The 18,954-nt window shown below is 33.3% G+C and overlaps 1 protein-coding gene across 1 annotated transcript; it reads left to right on the forward strand.

The window, feature by feature from the left end:
• Positions 1-581: 581 nt before the first annotated feature.
• Positions 582-6,658, forward strand: LOC111917350 (lipoxygenase 3, chloroplastic). The gene is made up of 9 exons (XM_052771372.1): positions 582-975; positions 1,096-1,370; positions 3,418-3,655; positions 3,751-4,053; positions 4,155-4,240; positions 4,862-4,969; positions 5,098-5,399; positions 5,511-5,777; positions 5,895-6,658. The coding sequence occupies exons 1-9, from the start codon at positions 594-596 to the stop codon at positions 6,652-6,654; spliced, it is 2,721 nt and encodes a 906-aa protein (XP_052627332.1). The 5' UTR covers positions 582-593; the 3' UTR covers positions 6,655-6,658.
• Positions 6,659-18,954: the final 12,296 nt, after the last annotated feature.

Below are 18,954 nucleotides of genomic sequence, written 5' to 3' on the forward strand. Positions count from 1 at the left end.
AAAAATGAAATATTCTAGGAATATACTTTTTGGGGTAAAAAATAAAGTAGAAAATAAAGTAGGATTAGAGATGAAATACTATCTACTCACTTTTTTACTCCATTTATGATGGAAAAAATAGAAATAGGTTGGAGATGGTCTTAGCACAACCTTTTCCAATACATACCCGCGCTTTTTCTTCCGATCTTCCTGTGTCGTTATCAAGCAAATTATACCACACCTTTATTAATTGTTTGGCCTTCGATGTAATTTCCTTGAGTATGTGTATGTCACACATATGTATTACGATCCAAGGATTGATACGTCACCAGAACCATAAGTGGTTGGTTCCACAGGCTTTTGTAAGTTTTGACAGATGTTTTAATTTAGAACCATGTAATTACTACCACATATCATGTCACACGTACCACATGGGTTTTATTTAACACGTGATCAATTTAAGATGCTTGCTACATCGTACTTTGGGATGATTGCATGTGTGTGTGTGGACACAATATTTCTATATAATGCGCGCAGAACAACTGGATTCAATGAAACAGCATAACATAATTATAAGACTAGTAGATAAAGCTGATCTTGTTTGAAAACCAAAAATGTCGGGAACAATTAACATGTTCACTTCCTTTTCTTTATCTTACAAGCGAACAAACACAACAAACATTGATCCAATCTACCCTATTAGCCATTATTCTATCAGTTCATGTACAATATCTAACGTTCCTCTGTTGGTTTCATCCTGCAAGAAATTGAAAAGTGGCTGCACCCTAAAGTTTGTGAAAGCCTCCTTGGCCACGGAGGATTTCATAGAGGAAGTAAATGTTGATGATGTGTCCTCAAGGTTAAAGGTAACGGCAACAGTCAATGTTCGGATAAGCAAGGAAGTCAATGTGTTTAAGAAGTTGACGGAGCTCCCACAAAAAGATTCCTCGTACGAGGGTTTTGTTTTTCAACTAGTTAGCACCCAAGTAGATCCAAGTAAGTAGGATTTATATTAATTTCTGTGTTTCTTACAAAATAATACTATAACACAAGATGCTTAATAATTAATTAAGACTATATATATTGTTATTAAAATTTGTTTTCCATGAAATTAAGGTAGCATGAAGCCAAAGGTGAGCAAGGAATCTGCATTAGACTGGTCCAAATGTACATCTTTAAAAGATAAAGGTAGAGGGTGTTTCAGCTTTAAAGTTAAGCTGGTGATTGATGAAGATTTTGGAGAACCAGGAGCCATTCTGGTGAGAAACCATTATGACAATGAGTTGTTTGTAGAGACAATCTCTATTGAAGATTGTTTCCACTTTTCATGCAACTCCTGGATTCAACCAGCTCATACTAGCAAAGAGAAAAGGATATTCTTTTCCAATAAGGTACATATATATTAATTAACTTTCTCATGAGACGCACGTACGTACATATATTTTGATGATTGTTGTATTAAATTTAATGATGATCTGGACAATGTACATGTTTAGGTGTGCATAAAGATGTTGCAGGCATTAAACTTGCATATATAGTAACAAAAATGCATGATTGTGTTGTTCTAAAGGTAGCCTGCCATGTGCTGTGAAGTTGACATGGCAAAGGCTTCCGAAAAATGATTTAAGTGGTCTCTAAATTTACCAAATTGACAGTACTAGAAAGTCACGGACGGATTTAGAGACCAATGTAACGCAGTCTGTCCAGATTATTTATACAACACATTAACGACAAAAGGCCTTTATTGTTTGTGGAATTAATTTGTATTGAAAACTTTTTGGTTTTTTATTTATTTTTTGTTGTTGATAGTTTGATGCCGTAAAATAACAATTAATTTACCAACGGTAATTTTTTTGCTACACATCATTCCAAAAACAATAAGCATAAATCTAAAAAGTTTCCAACAAAATTCAACTACTAACATGAGCTAGCCGGGTCGTGTGGGTTACCGCTTTATGTGAATTCTTCAAAAATCAAATCATTTGTTTATGCGAAATTAATACGCTTCAGATTGTTCACGTTCTTCTTGTATTTGTTGTTGAATAGACAAGCATCGGATTGTTCGCCTTCGATCTTCTCCTATTTTTCGTTGAAGCTAGAGCTAGGGACTTCAATCTATTCTAGTTATGTTTGTTCCCTTTCAAGTCACGCCTCCAACTCCAAGTACTTAAATGTTATTTTAAAACAAACATATATAAGTGGTAAAGAGTATAGAGATGAAATTAAACTACATTTTTTTTTTACAACAATATGATAAAACAAAAAATACGTAAGTAGACAATATAATATTTTTTATATTCATTATAAAAACATTTTTTCATTTTTAATTTTTAATAGTAACATACTTTTTATTACAAATATTGGCGATGTCTAGTGGTTAAAATGTTTTTTAAAACGAACACATATAACTAGTAATTAAGAATATAAAAATGGAAATAACATTGTACTACCAAAAAATGATAAAACAAACAATAGGGATGTAGACAATACAACATATATATTTATATTTTTCTAGTCATTATATATAACAACATAGTATATTTTTAATCCATAATAGCAATCGTATTTTACTTTTTCTTATTAATACAAGCAATGTACTTGCATTATTTTATCCATAATAAAATGTTTATATTTTTTATTTGTATAACAATAACATTTTGTACTTTTTATTCCTAATATCAACATACATTTTACCACAGCAGGTAATTTAGTTATATTTGTATCCGTCATCGCCACATACATACATATTTTTTTCTATAATGACAACATAATTTATTTTGTATCCATAATATCAACGTATTTTGCTCTTTTCAGCCATACAGTTAATATACTTACATTTTTCTATTTATAATAACAACATATTTTATTTTTTATACATAATAGCAACATTTTACTATATATTTTATCTATAATTAGCATCCTACTCATGTACTCTACACTTTTTAGCAATATAAGCAATGTACTTGAAGTAGGGATATAGAGAATCCTACGCTCCCACAATATTTAGCACCACCAACAGATGCTGAATGGGGTTGACGTCATACTTATCATTGATACCCTTCTCATTCGGTCATTAATTATTTATGTTAATAATTAGACAGTCCTGCTATAATTACTGGTCCGTTTTAAACAACATTAGTAAATGATTGAGTCGTTAACCTAAAAAGTTCATTAAAACTCATCATGATTATTAAAAGGCATACTTTCACCGAATTCTCAGTAGGGGTTGGCTAAATGGATACCCTATTTACTATTTAGACACCCTATATAATTTTATTGGTTAAAATACATTGTTTTTTGAAAAAGATGATTAAAAATAGTTAGTTATTGGTTGATTTTTGATAAAGATATCTATAGGGTGTCTAAAAGGTGTCTTAATAACAATACCATTCTCAGTAACATCAGTGCACTGACTTGGTTTGTTGTTGAACATGATAGGCATATTTACCGAGCCAAACACCCAAGGGGATGAAATACTTGAGAGATAGGGAACTTAAAAATAAGAGAGGTGATGGAAAAGGACAAAGATTACTTGTGGATAGAATATATGATTATGACACATATAATGATCTTGGAAATCCTGATAAAGGAGTTGAGTTTACAAGGTCAACATTAGGAGGTGAAAAGAACCCACATCCCAGACGTTGTCGCACAGGACGTCCCAACACAGCTACAGGTTAGTTTCTTTGAATATCCGACAAGTGAATTGATTTAATTAGATGAAATAAATATCTTTTTTCTTGAAATTCCAAAAATACCAATATTATATAGATGTAAACGTGGAAAAGCCAGTGAACTTGTTGATATCTTCAACATATGTACCAAGAGATGAAGCTCTAGAGGGGACAAGGCGCAAAGACATCTTCATGGGAGTATGGAAGGGAGTGCTTCACAACATTCCAGCCATGGTGACCACTCTCTTCAACAGGAATGAAGTTTCTATCGACATTTCAAATCTTGCAACTGGTCTTTATAGGAATGTATCACAAGCTGAGAGTTTGAATGCATATGGACTGTTCAAGTTTTTGGATATTAAAGAAATGCTCAAGTTTGAGACTCCAAAAACTGTGTCATGTGAGTTTCAACCTAATCAAATAGTTATTTCTACAACTTATTGTGTTCCCTATCTAATTAATTAAGCTCTAAATTAAAGAAAGACATGATTGACATTCCAGGGAACATTACAAGCTATGTACGAGATGATGAATTTGGTCGCCAAACTCTTGCAGGAATGAATCCTGTTAGCATCGAGAGGTTGAAGGTAAGCATGAGTATGACTTATAAGAAATCCGTTTTGTGTGCTTGATTATAATTCCTGGATATCTTTTAATCAAATTGCTACTATTCTCGCTGACATATTATGCACTAATAGGAAAATATTATTCAATCCAAAAGAATACCATGTCAATCTCATGTTAAACCTAGCCATTTAGATTTATAAAAGAAGTTAGATATTATATCTCAAAGTTTCTGTTCCTCTTTCTAGGGAAAATCTTCTAAAAACCCAAAATATTTTTATCAAACTTTTAAAAAAACCATTATATTAATTTTTTTGTACGTTAAAACCTTTATATTTTTTAAAATGTATCATTTAAGGCATTAAAATATATTTTTTAAAATGTTTTGATTATTACAATTCATTAGATTAAAAAATTTTAAAAAAATATGAGGATTTAAATGCACTAAAAAAGTATATAATTGTTTTTTAATTCTTTCATAAAAATAGATTAGGTTTTTTGAGGTAACCTTAAATAACAACTTCAGAAAATATAAAAGTTTTAGTGTACTAAAAAATAATACTCCTATAATGATTTTATTAAAATTTTGATGAAAATACGTTGTTTTCCCCTCTTTCTAATACATTTATGTTTGATTTCTACAGGTTTTTCCTCCCGTGAGCAAACTTGATCCTTCAATGCATGGACCACGAGAATCAAATCTTAAGGAAGAACATATTATATGTCATCTCAACGGCATGTCTGTACAACAAGTATAACTGCTAAAATTGCAAATTAATAATATAGTAGCAGCAGGGGCTATATATTTTGAGGAGTGTTTGGTGATGGGTTTTGGGTTTGGATTTTAATAAAACTTTACTGCTTTTGGTTAAACCTTCAGGCATTGGATGAAAAGAAGCTCTTCATATTGGATTACCACGACATTTACCTCCCTTTTTTAGATAGGATAAATGCTCAAGAAGGCCGGAAAGCATATGGAACCCGTACAATCTTCTTCTTGACAACAGCGGGAACTCTAAAGCCCATTGCAATTGAGCTCAGCCTTCCTCCTAATGACTCCAATCTCCCATCAAAACAAGTTCTCACTCCTCCTGTTGATGCAACCACCAACTGGCTCTGGCAACTAGGCAAAGCTCATGTATGCTCTAATGATGCGGGTGTTCACCAACTTTTTCATCATTGGTATATATAGTTAATTTAATAATTTAATTAAATGTTTTTGTTGACTTTGGATCAAGAAATATGCATGCTTCAAATTGACTATAACTAGATGTTGTGGATATCTGTATGTAGGTTACGGGTTCATGCATGTATGGAACCATTCATAATAGCTGCTCATCGGCATTTGAGCTCAATGCATCCGGTTTTCAAGCTTCTAAACCCCCACATGCGACATTTGCTCGGAATAAATTCAATGGCTCGTGAGAGCCTTATATCTGCAGAAGGAATTATTGAGAGTGGCTTTTCGTCTGGAAGATATAGCACCCATATGGTCTGTGCTGCCTACCGTAACTGGTGGCGCTTTGACTTAGAAGGTCTTCCTCAAGATTTAATAAGAAGGTATTCAATTCATTCTTAATTATAATAACAAGATATTTTATAAAACAATAAGAAGAAATTTTACAAAGAAATTAGATGTACAAAATCAATATATTATAAACTTGACTTTGGTTGTAGAGGAATGGCAGTACCTGATGAGACCAGACCCCATGGACTGAAACTACTCATTGAAGACTATCCGTATGCCAATGATGGGCTACTCATTTGGTCTGCGATTCAAGAATTGGTGCATACATATGTAAATTATTACTACCATGACGACAATGTTGTTATATATGATACAGAACTTCAATCATGGTATAGTGAAGCCATTAACGTGGGGCACGCTGATGTTCGTGAAGCTAGTTGGTGGCCGAAACTATGTACTACAGGCAAACTTACCGAGATACTGACAATCATAATATGGATTTCATCAGCGCAACATGCAGCACTTAATTTTGGGCAGTATCACTATGGTGGATATGTCCCAAACCGGCCACCGCTAATGCAAAAACTTATACCCAAAGAACATGAACTCGAGTATGCAAGTTTCATTGCTGACCCACATGGTTATTTCGTTGATTCTTTGCCTAGTTTGTTTCAAACAACGAAATACATGGCTGTACTTGATATAATCTCAGCACACTCGCAAGAGGAGGAGTATCTTGGGGAGATAAAGGATATGTTCACAAGTTGGCCAGGTGAACCTAAGATTATTGAGGCATTCTATAAGTTTTCGATGGAAATTAGAAAGATTGAAAATGAGATCAAGAGGAGGAATCTTGACCCCAAGCTTAGGAATAGATGTGGTGCTGGCATTCCACCTTACGAGCTGCTCGTACCAACATCAGAGCCTGGGGTTACTGGCAGAGGTATACCGAATAGCATAAGTATATGATTAGATCTAGGCGTTCTCTTTATAATTTAGTTTCCGTACGTATTTAGGAAAATGAATATATAGAGAGTTTTTAAAAGAATTGAAGCATATATAATTAAATATATAAGCTAGAGTGGTGATGCTACACTACAACTCAAGTGAGATGCATTTTCATCCTGTAAATTTGTGTTCTATTTTGTAACTTTGTTATACAACGAAATAGAACTTATTAGGTTATACAACCCACGATCGCGTCCGTGGTTGAGGTGGCAACGGACCACGGCCGTACACACCATCTCGGTTGGTCGTGGTTCGCCCGTTTTAATTCCTGGTAATTTGTGGTGGTGATCACGATTCTAAACACCCAATGAAAGTCGATTGTGAGTAACGGCTCATGTAACATTCATATATATATATATATATATATATATATATATATATATATATATATATATATATATATATATATATATATATATATATATATATATATATATATAGAGAGAGAGAGAGAGAGAGAGAGAGAGAGAGAGAGAGAGATATTCATATGTGGATGGTTAACTATTGTGTGGCTGTAAGGACCAATCAAAAATTAGTAAAATTTAAATTATTATCTAAATCAAAAAAGGGTATACTTGTAATATTACATACATATATTAATTAATATCTAAAATTAACCATTAAAATCCCCCAATTTTAGGAATCAGTTTTCTGAATTACCCTATTAAACCCCACCCTAGTCAAACAGCACTCACATCCATTCAAACCTCTTCTTTCACATACACATATCACCCACTAAATCGCATAATTCCTGCTTCAGTACCAATTTTGCATCAATATGTTAGGGCTTGTATCAGTTAATGAGAAATCAATATGCTACAATCTGCTCCTTGAAAAAAAAAACGCTTTTGATTTTGCCCATTGGTTCTCTCTCTCGCCTCTCAAGATCTCTGTGCCTTTACAATCGACTCTCCCCCTTCTCCACATCATCTCTCTCTGGCCTCCTCTCCAGTCGTTGCCGCCATCCACTGAACCACCTCCGACCAACGGCCGGCAACACTAGGTAAACCTTTTTTTTCCCCTAACTTTTTCTGATTGGAGAAGGAGAAATCTGATTCGAGGATGGAACACAAGGAACAGGTGATTCGGAACATGATTCAAGTAATTTAGCAGGAAAAAAAGAGGAGATCCATGTGGGTGGCACAACAGAGGAAAGTTGACATCAGAACATGTGGAGACAATGAGAAATCTTCTACTTCTTACAACATCGTCGCCCCCATCGTCGACCTTGCATACCCACTAGGTTTGTTTTTCTCTGATTTTCCATAAATTCATTGTTGTGAAATATGTTCTTAAAATGTTTAGGAGTTCGTTTGCCAATGATTCCTTCGAGTATGTAATTTGTGATTCTGGTGTGTGTAATGCATTTGGTTGAAGTTAAATCTATTTAGGAGTTCCATTGCCACAAGTATAAATTTTTTTGTTTGCATATATCTAATTCATCCGTCATCTATAATCATCAATAATATTTTGCTTTGTACAGTATTTTTTTTTATCATGTGTAGGATGCTATGTTTCTTGTTTCGGATTCTAGGGGCTGGGTCAAAATTCGAGAATCATTTTTAAAGGATGTGAGCTTAACTTATTTATATTAGATTACTACCTATAAAGGAGATATCTGAGTGGAAAATCGGAAATTATTGATGTTCTTCGTGGGAAATTGATACAACAAGGAGGTATGTATCATTATCTCTTTTTCTACATTGCTTTATGTATTTTGATTTCAAAATCATCACCTCTTCATAGTTATATAATTATGAGAATCTTTTACATTCTAACAGAATATTATATCAAGAACAAGTGTTTTATGTAATACCCAGATTCTCACAAAATGCCTATTATTCTGTTTGCAGATCTGCAGATCAATGACAGGTTATTATTTAAAAAATGAATCTTTTTTACGTGTTACATTACATAAATACTGGAAACAAACCAATAGTAGATGGGGATTCTTCAAGAATTGCAAGAATGTTTTTCCTTAGATTTTTTATTCATTTGATGTATTTCACTTTATAAATGTATTTTTATTTTTATTCGTATAAAAATGTAAACAGATTCTGCAAGAATATACATTTTACATTAATATTTTAACCTTTGAAATGATATGTTATTCAAATGCAATGTTATTCTGCAAAATTAGTATTCTAACATCCTCATAGAATGTCATTCGATTATGAAGTCATTCTGGCAGAATAAAAAATTGGGTAAAATTAAAAATAACGTTCGAATTAAAATTGAATTAATTAAAAAATCAGAATTCAAAATAAAAAGAATCAAGTATCCCTTAAATTCCGAAAATTTCATTAATTAAACTCATGTTTCCTAATTTGAAGATAATGCAAATGTACAATATTACCATTTTTTAATTAAATGACATATATTCTTTTTTCTTTAAATTAATAATATTGATAAGTCAATTTCTTAAAATAAAAAAAACTATTGGTTCATATTCATCCCTACATCCACATAATAGATGTCATCCACATTATAACCTAAACATATATATATATATATATATATATATATATATATATATATATATATATATATATATATATATATATATACATACTAGGTATAAGACCTATGTATTCCATGAGTTAATTAAAAAAATTAAATATAAAAGTCTAAATATATAAAAACATTAGATTTATAAGAACATAAGAAAAATAATAAATTATTAAAATTGATTTTTTTATTTTTTAAATTAAATAAATAAACAAAATAAATTAATGAGTTTTAATTTGGAAATTTTGAAATAAGAATGCAAGTCCATTAATGAAATTGATATTCATTTATTATTATATTTATTGTAATTATTAGATTAAAGTATTATGTGAAATTTATTAAAATAGAAAAAACTCATTAAATGACATGTGGAAAAAATATTAATTCAAAATAACAATAAAATGACATTTGGCAACTTGAATGAGGATGTGACATGTGGCAAAAAAACATTCACTTATTAGAGAGTATATATATATATATATATATATATATATATATATATATATATATATATATATATATATATATATATATATATATTGCCTTTCAAACACCATAAAACATCTTCTATGTATACCACAATTTTTCTGTCATTCTACTCATACAATTCCTCTCTCATTTTATTCATAATCAAACTCTTGTTTTGCTTGATAATTCATAACCAATTGATCCTAAAATGAAGAAGAGAACTTAGCACTAACATGGGTGGCGGTTTCAGAAGACCCATATGCTATAATGCCTCTTAATTTTTGGGTAAATTTTGAAAACGTTTTTCATGATTTGATGGGTTGCCGAAGTCGTAGTCTTGATGAAATATGTTCGAAGTTTCGCGATATGAGGGTTAAATGCCTTAAGTTGATGGAATTTATAACTTTATTATAAACAACATACACGAAGGCTAGCCGTTTGTTGTGGTCATGCATCAATATGAAGACACGAAACACACACCGTTTAAACACGTCAAAGCTTGACTAAAATTGAGGGAATGCCTAAAATTTAGTCATTAAAAATAAGAAGGTTTAAAAACTAGTTTAAGTTGTTTGTTGTTACACTTTTATGTTTTTTTTATGTTGTGTGTTTTATATTAATGTAATGTTTGTTTCAAAAAATATGTTTTATTGTGTTTTTTAATGTAATGTGGTATTTTAATTTAATGAAAAACTAGTATTAAAAAAAAGTATGATTTTAATGTATTTTTTTAATTAAATTTAATTTAAATAAAAATAAGGTGAAGTGGTGTTTAGTGGTAGGTATCCCATGGTTAGTGATAGAGAGTGTGGTGATGATGTGACACCCATCACTATAGTGGTTAGTGGTGGTTTAACGGATGATCTTAATTACAAGCTATAAAATTAAAGGACCTTTATTCTTAAACTAACTTAAAAGTTCATAACACCATCACATCAACAACATATGTATAGCTAAAGAGATGTTGAAAATCACAAAATGTATCATATTTCTAAATAAACCCTTTCATTTATATTTTATAAATGGTATATCTATTATCAGTAAACCCTTTCAAGGTTTATAAATTGTCTCTTTTGGCTTAATGAGGTGTTGAAAATCACAAAATGTATCATGTCTTTGAAGGATTGAGGGTTTAAGTCTTGTGGTGGAAAAAATTAATAATCTAAGAATAATGTTTAGCGAGTCTGTTAACTGTTCAAAATAAATTAATCTATTTTTTATTCATTAATCAAATTTTGAACATATAGAGGTAACTTATTGTAACATATACTGAACATTAAACAAAAACAAAATATTTTCATATCAATCTTGTTAGGCAAATGGTCTAGGGAGAATGCTAAAAATCTCAAAAGAATCCTTACTTGTTTTCATCTTGCTTCCGACTTAAAAATCAATCTTCACTAAAGCAAGTTAATAGGTATTGGTCCCCCCCCCCCCCCAATGGAAGTCTCTTCCACGGCTAAGGGGTACAAGTGTCTTATAGGTGAGTTTCCCTTCTCTTACCATGAAATGACAGTGGGAGAAAAGTCGAGTAGAGTGTTATGTGGAGTCTTCTTATTGACAAATTCAATAATAAACTTTCGATGTGGAAAGCGAGAAGCCTCTCAATTGGAAGATAGTTGACACTTGTTACCTCCGATAGCCTTGGAACATATCTCTTGTCAATCTACAAAGCTCCCAAATTAGTCATAACATAGCTCGAAAGTATCCAAAACGGTTTTCTATTTAGTATAACCTTGGGTAACAAGAGCATAACTTGGCCCGCATGGGAATTGGGAATTGAGAGTTTAAGAGCTCGCAACCTTGCTCTTTTATCGAAATGGTGGTGGCGGTTTTGGGAACATATGAACACAATTTGGAAAAATGTAATCAAATGTATTTACAGTGATCAAGGAGGGTCAATTTCTAGCCGTAACAGGACCACCATTTGGGGCAGAATCAAAAATATTAATATTGATATGGAACATCTCAATATATATTTAATCGTCCTCTTTTATAAGTAAGGTGAAACTAGAGACAACCTGAATACCGGTAACTGGTGTTGGAGTCTAAATAGGGGTGGAGAGTCACTAAGGAAGGAAATTGGCAATGAGTTAGTGGAGAACACTAACTTACCCACCATCTAGTCCAAGTTGGTTCCCATGAAGATTAATGTCTTCACTTGGAGGGTGCGTCTTAGGAGATTGTCCACCAGAGTCAAGCTCTCTTGGAAGGGGTTAACATTCCCACCACATCCTGTCTTCTTTGCAATGGATTTGAGGAAAACGAGATTTATATTTATAACAACTGCTCCATTGCAAAAGAGATATGTGGTCACCTTGTCAGTTGGATCTTCCCGTTGTGAATGATTTCTTCAATGATTTATTGGGGTAAACTCTTCCTTTACCCTGGCCAACACGTCACTAGAAATCCTTGAAGCGGCTTCAAGGGCGTTCTTATGGATCATATATATATATATATATATATATATATATATATATATATATATATATATATATATATATATATATATATATATATATATATATATATATATATTCAATTTGCCACATGTCATTTTGTCATAATTTAGAGATATATTTATTTTCCACTTGTCATTTATTTCATTTTCCATTTCTAATATATTATTAATTAGTTTCTATAAATTAACACCTACCATAATGATATTAATTTCAAATTTTGAATTTTAAATTTCAATTTCAAATAAATTTACAATTTAAACCTTTGTGTTTAACATTTTGTTATAATTAATCTGTTTAGTATATGGGTCTGCTAACTAAACAATAATTTTAATTTATTTATTTTTTGCATGTTTTTTTTCTCATAATTTTTATTTATTTCAAATTTCAAATTCAAATAAATTTCTCATTTAATCGTTTCTATTTAACATTTTGTTTTAATCAACCCGTATAATATACGGGTTTCACAACTAGTATATATATATATATATATATATATATATATATATATATATATATATATATATATATATATATATATATATATATATATATATATATATATATATATATATATATATATATATATATATATATATATATGAATGATCTAGTTTTTAAGGGGAATGTGAAGATACCAAATACGTTAGCTTATGAATTCAAAGGATTTGGTTTTTTATGGTTTAAGAGTAAAGTTAAATGGGATAGAGATTTATTATGGGACGCATGAACTAATGAGCCCATATATTGTACATTGGAATTCCTGTATTTTGTTGTTCATTTTAATAAAGTCTAGATATAAAAAAATCATTTTGATCATACTGACGATTTAGCTAATTTTAATGGTGTCACTTTTATTGGTGGCCTAGTAGTTTGAGATGTGAAATTCTGTAAATGAGCTCCTACTAAAAAGAATACGAGCAATTTGGAGATATTTGTCGCCACCATCGTTATAAAATATGGCTGCTAAAGGCTATAACAACAACTTGTCGGTGCTATTATTTCATAACTGATGCTCATATGTCGTCTTTATTGTCATCAGTTGCCACTAACGATGACACCCCTAATATTGTCGCCCTTATTGATTTGTTGTCATTAATGGTGTCACGATAGTTTCACTATTGTGTTTTTTAGTATTTTGTTATTTAATGGAGTTAAATTGCTTATATAAATGCATAAATACTACTACTATATACAGTAAATGCATAAAAATTACATGTTATATAAAAACATGCATAAACTACTACAAAATCCTTAATATATATTATAAGTATTTTTGCTACACAAAAATATATACAAAACATAAAACTACTTATTATTCTCATCGTCCTCCTCGTTCCTTTCATTCACCATGTTATAAAAAAATATCAAACACAAAATAAAACATAAAATTACTCATCGTTCTCATCGTCCTTCTCATTCCTTTTGTTCCCCGTGTCATTGTTTTTGGTTGAAAATGACGATCCTGAAAGGCTAGATCTAAATGTCGGGTTACTAAAGATGAAGTTACTAAACATAGCATCAAGATAACCATCAAGATAATCCGGCTACAAAATAAATATGTATATTAATAAACTTATAAGTTAAAACAACAAATTTAATACCAAAGTACCAAAATATCAACATAAACCTAAATATCATCCTAATAAACTACCAAAGTGTAACGCATGTGTTTCTGGGCTTGCCATTTTTAGCAATGTAATAGTCTAGGTTAACCTTTGTAACCTAAATTTGAAATAATAAGAATGTATTATTTGTGAAGTATGTGAATTATGTGATTTATGTGTTTATTTTCTTAATTATTACAATTTAATGAATTAAAAATAAAATGAGCGTCAAAATTTAAGTATAAAATAAGCTTGATGTCTTTGCATATAATTGTAGTGGTCGAAACGAGGTTTCCGAATATATATATATATATATATATATATATATATATATATATATATATATATATATATATATATATATATATATATATATATATATATATATATATATATATAATGCCCAAATCTGACTTCGTACGAGGAAGTTATGATTTTCTGAAGTTTCGACTTGGCAGTATGCAGCCCGAATACTCGATTTGAGATCGAGCGGTTTTTAGCCGAAACAATCTAAACGAGAATCGAAGATCTCGTTGTTAGTAGCGAAACGATGAAAAGTTAGGCGAGAACGGACGTCGGACGAAGAAGTTATGAATTTATAACGAAGTTTTCGTGTCCGAGCCTACTAAAATAAATAATAAAAATAAAGTCAAAATTAGCCGACGGAGTCTAAACGAAAGTTGTAAAGCGTAGTCTCATCTACGCGTGGATATAAAGAACGTCGAAAACGGAGTTCGTATGATGAAGATATGAATTTTCAAAGTTTATTAAATAATTAATATTTAAATTTAATTATTATACCCGATATTATCCGAAGAGGAGTCACCGGACTTATTCGGATTACGCCCAGCGTACAGCGGAGCATGACGCACCTCGCACTCGAGTGATTTCGTATACGTAAGCCATGACAACCGATGCAGTATGCCCCGCGTAAGCTCGTACGCCCAGCGTACTACGAGGCCTCAGCCTCCTATAAATAGGATGCGAGGGTTCCGGGCCTTCTTTCTCATTTCTTCTCTTTTTCGTGCCGAATCTCTGCGTGTAAACCCCCGAAGCCATCCCGACACCCCGGATCTCATATCCAAGTTAAGAAGAAAGTTTTACGCTCCTGAGATCCCGAGAAGTGCGATTCCCGAGCCGAAGCTCTGCCCGCGAGGAGTCCGATTTTGGTGAAGATCTTCCAGATCTGTCGAAGTATACTACTTCTGCAAGTCGTAGTGCTGTCTGATCATCTTCTGATCAAGTGAGTGTGTAGTCACTTTCATTCCAACACATTATTATAAAGTATTTTATACGAAATACGTGCTATATGTATATATTTTCCTGTTATATGTGTGAATGTATATTCACTCTCTTCTATCTCATAGATCTGATTTATTCTCTATGAAATACGTGTTATGTGTGTGCGCCTCATCTGTTATGTGGAATATGTATTGATTAAAGCATGCTATACAGGTTTTAAACTATGTATAAAAATGTATATTTTTATCTACTAATATGTTGGGTAGAACATGGGTAGATAGTTGACGTGTGATAAACAAATGAGAGGCCTCGATGTTGTTTTGATTCAGTCATCTAGCGGAGTTTAGATGACGACCACGGACTTTTCTAGACAGTCTTGTGGAACACTAGCAGGCTCGCCACCTGTAGGTGTTAATGAACTTGGGTGTTCATTCGTTGTACTCCATCCCCCCATGGTTGCCTTATTTGACATATATTGTCGGGAAACCCCCGAATGCATGTGTTGTCGCCCCGATGAAATATTTTTAGACTAGGTCCCTTGTGTTAGTTATTTTAGGGACATAAAGTGAGAATAACGGGAATAGGTAATTGGGTTAATGTTGGTTGATGAAAATTAATGTAGTTATTTATTGTGGGTTGAAAACCCTATATGCTCACCAGGCTCCCAAGCCTGACCCACTCAGTTTCTTTGTATTACAGGAAGTGGCGCGCGGGCATAAGATGGATAATCATCAAGTTGTTTTGTTTACAAGTCTGTATATGTATATATTTGTTGAACGACTTGTAATGTTATCGTTTATGCTTTATGGTATGTATCCGAACATGACATCCCGAGGTTTGGTTATATAATGAAAATACATTTCTTTATGAAATGCTTTGGTAAATATTATTTTATCATACTTTGTGTTTGGGAACAAATTCCACATCTCTTTTAAAAAATCAAAAAGGATTTACTCTGAAAATGTTTAAAAAGCATAAATGAAACCGGTCTTTTCTGGCCGAGATTTTGGGGATGTCACAGTTGGTATCAGAGCATTAGTTTAAGCGAACTAGGAATTTGTAGGATTTCTAGACTTAAACTTAAATGCTAAGTGAAATTTTAAGATGTGTGTCTGTGATATTTTAGACACGAGCACTAGTTTATTTTAGGAAAATTGCCTAAAATGCTTTTATGTGCTAAATGTTATATGTTTGCCATATATGATATTATTTGTTCGGATCTATGGTCTGTTTCCGACCGGATCTGGAAACCTTATGTGTGTAGGATTCTAAGCGTACATCTACGATATTAGAACTAGCATGTAAACGTTTCGGAGTGATAAGGATGATTTGAATATCTATCGTGAATGAGGATCTAATTTCACCTTATTCGGTGTGTAGATCAAAAATGGTGAGAACAAGAAGTGGAGTTGGAAATGCTGATGAAAACAGGAATCAACCACCATTGATTGAACAAATACCTGTTGTAGTTGCAGCACCTGAGCCAATTACAATGGCTGGTGTACAATTGATGATTCAAACGATGTTGGATCGTCAAATGGAGGAGACTAGGCGGTTGCTTCAATAGAATCGTGAAGAACTGTCAATTCAATTGGAAGAGCCCGAATTAAATGAAGGGCACTCGGAAGGTGGAAATTTCAGTGGATCTGTTGGTCGAGCCAACCCACCGATAGTTAGGCAAAACAACCATGATGGAAGGAATGATGGAATGGGATGCAAGTACAAGGACTTTCTAACTTGCAAACTATCGACCTTCAATGGAAAGGAGGACCCGATCGGAGTGATGGATTGGATCTGCGAAATGGAGTTAGCCTTCATGACTTGTGGCTGCAGAGGCAAGTTGCAGACTATCTATGCAGTGCGTCAGTTCTGAGGTGGAGCCGTTCGTTGGTGGAACACTCTAGGAAAGACTTTAAGCCCTAATGAGCCACTGCAATTGACATGGGCAAAGTTCTTGGTGTAGTTCAAGCGCAAGTTCTGCTCAGCTCAAAATCTGTTGGAGTTGGAGAACAAGTTTCTGACATTGACCAAGGGCAGCATGTCAGTTGACGAATACACAAACGCTTTCACCGATAAGATGGAGTTTGTTTTGCGCATCGTGCCAGATGAGCTGATAAAGGTTGATCGATACGCAAAAGGGCTTCCATGGGAGTACACAGTGCCAGTTTGTCAGGCGCCTACTCTAGAGGCAGCTATTTAGGTTGCCAAGTCTGTTGAGAACATGATCAAGGGAAGAACTGCCGACAAGGTTGAAGTTGGCGAAAAGAGAAAATTTGAAGGAACTTCAGGTTCCAACAAGAAAAGCAAATTTTCGAAGTCTGATTCGAAAAAGTTTGGAGGAAAAGGAGGCGAAGCAAAATGGTGTGAGAAGTGCAAGAAAAGCATTTTGGAAAACGTAGTGAGGATGTAACCTGCTACAAGTGTGGAAAAATTGGCCATTTTGCCAATGAGTGTCCGTCCAACAAAAGGATGTGTTTTGGTTGTAATGAAGAGGGGCACATTTTGAAAGACTGTCCGAAGAAGACGAAGGCAGCGAAGCCCAACATTCCACCAAAGCCGAAGGAGAGAGCCTTTCAGATGACACTTGAGGCTGCGAAAGATGAAGCTGATGTCGCTTCAGGTACCTTTCTTGTTAACGAACTACCTGCTCAATTTTTTTTTTGATTCTGGAGCCAACTACTCCTTTATTTCGCATGAGTTCGGTAGAAAACTAGCTTTGCCTGTTGATAAACTAGATAATGCTTTATTAGTCGAAGTTGCTAGTAGCAAGTTTGTACCTGTTAGCCATCGTATGAAAAACATCTTAATCGACCTTAATGGGAATAAGTTTCATGAGGAATTATTGCCTATCGAACTTAATGGTTTCGACATCGTGTTGGGAATGGATTGGCTTAGCGCCAATGACGTCGAGATATTGTGCAGAAAGAAGATAGTAAAAGTAAACCCTTCAGGGAAAGAGTCGTTTATGGTGTACGGGGACAAACGGCGAGTAAATTCTGGAATCATTTCCCTAATGAAAGCCAGAAAGTGTTTGACCAAGGGGTGTACATCATATTTAGCATTCGTGATCGATGCTAAGAAGGAAAAGAAGGTGATGCAGAGTATACCAGTGGTGTGTGATTATCCGGAAGTATTTCCCGAAGATCTTCCTGGATTACCGCCTGATCAACAAGTGGAATTCCGTATTGACTTTTTACCAGGAACAACGCCGATTGCAAAAGCACCTTACCGATTAGCACCAACGGAGATGAAGGAGCTGATGATGCAACTTCAGGAGTTATTGGACAAAGGTTTCATTAGACCTAGTTCATCACCCTAGGGAGCTCCGGTGTTATTCGTGAAGAAGAAAGATGGAAGTATGAGAATGTGCATCGATTATAGAGAACTGAACAAGGCAACAATAAAGAATAGATACCCGTTGCCAAGGATTAATGACATGTTTGATCAATTGCAAGGTTCGAGCTATTTCTCGAAGATCGATCTTAGGTCAGGATATCATCAGTTGAAAGTAAGTGAGCAGGATATCGAGAAGACTGCATTCAGAACACAATATGGACACTATGAGTTTTTGGTTATGTCGTTTGGACTAACCAATGCTCCGACAGCATTCATGGATTTACTGAATCGGGTTCGTAATCCATTCCTTGATAAATCTGTGATAGTGTTCATAGACAACATTCTGATTTACTCGAAAAGCCAAGAGGAGCATGGGAAACACTTGCGAGAAGTGTTGGAAGTCTTGAAGAAGGAGAAGTTGTATGCGAAGTTCTCCAAATGTGATTTTTGGATTCGTGAAGTCTAATTTTTGGGTCACGTGGTCAACCAGGAAGGGATAATGGTTGATCCAGCAAAAATTGAAGTTGTGTTAAGGTGGGAACAACTAAAAAGTCCCACAGAGATCCAAAGCTTTTTAAGATTAGCCGGATATTACCGAAGGTTTATCCAAGGCTTTTCTTCGATCGCTAGTCTATTAACAG

Source organism: Lactuca sativa, chromosome 4 (assembly GCF_002870075.4).
Source record: "Lactuca sativa cultivar Salinas chromosome 4, Lsat_Salinas_v11, whole genome shotgun sequence".
Lineage (NCBI taxonomy): Eukaryota > Viridiplantae > Streptophyta > Magnoliopsida > Asterales > Asteraceae > Lactuca > Lactuca sativa.

Bases quoted from the DNA above. Each gene is read 5' to 3' on its own strand.
- LOC111917350 (XM_052771372.1), top strand. From the start codon at position 594: ATGTCGGGAACAATTAACATGTTCACTTCCTTTTCTTTATCTTACAAG. The intron at 1,371-3,417 runs GTACATATATAT...TGAACATGATAG, and splicing joins GGATATTCTTTTCCAATAAG to GCATATTTACCGAGCCAAAC. The intron at 4,970-5,097 runs GTATAACTGCTA...TTAAACCTTCAG, and splicing joins ACGGCATGTCTGTACAACAA to GCATTGGATGAAAAGAAGCT.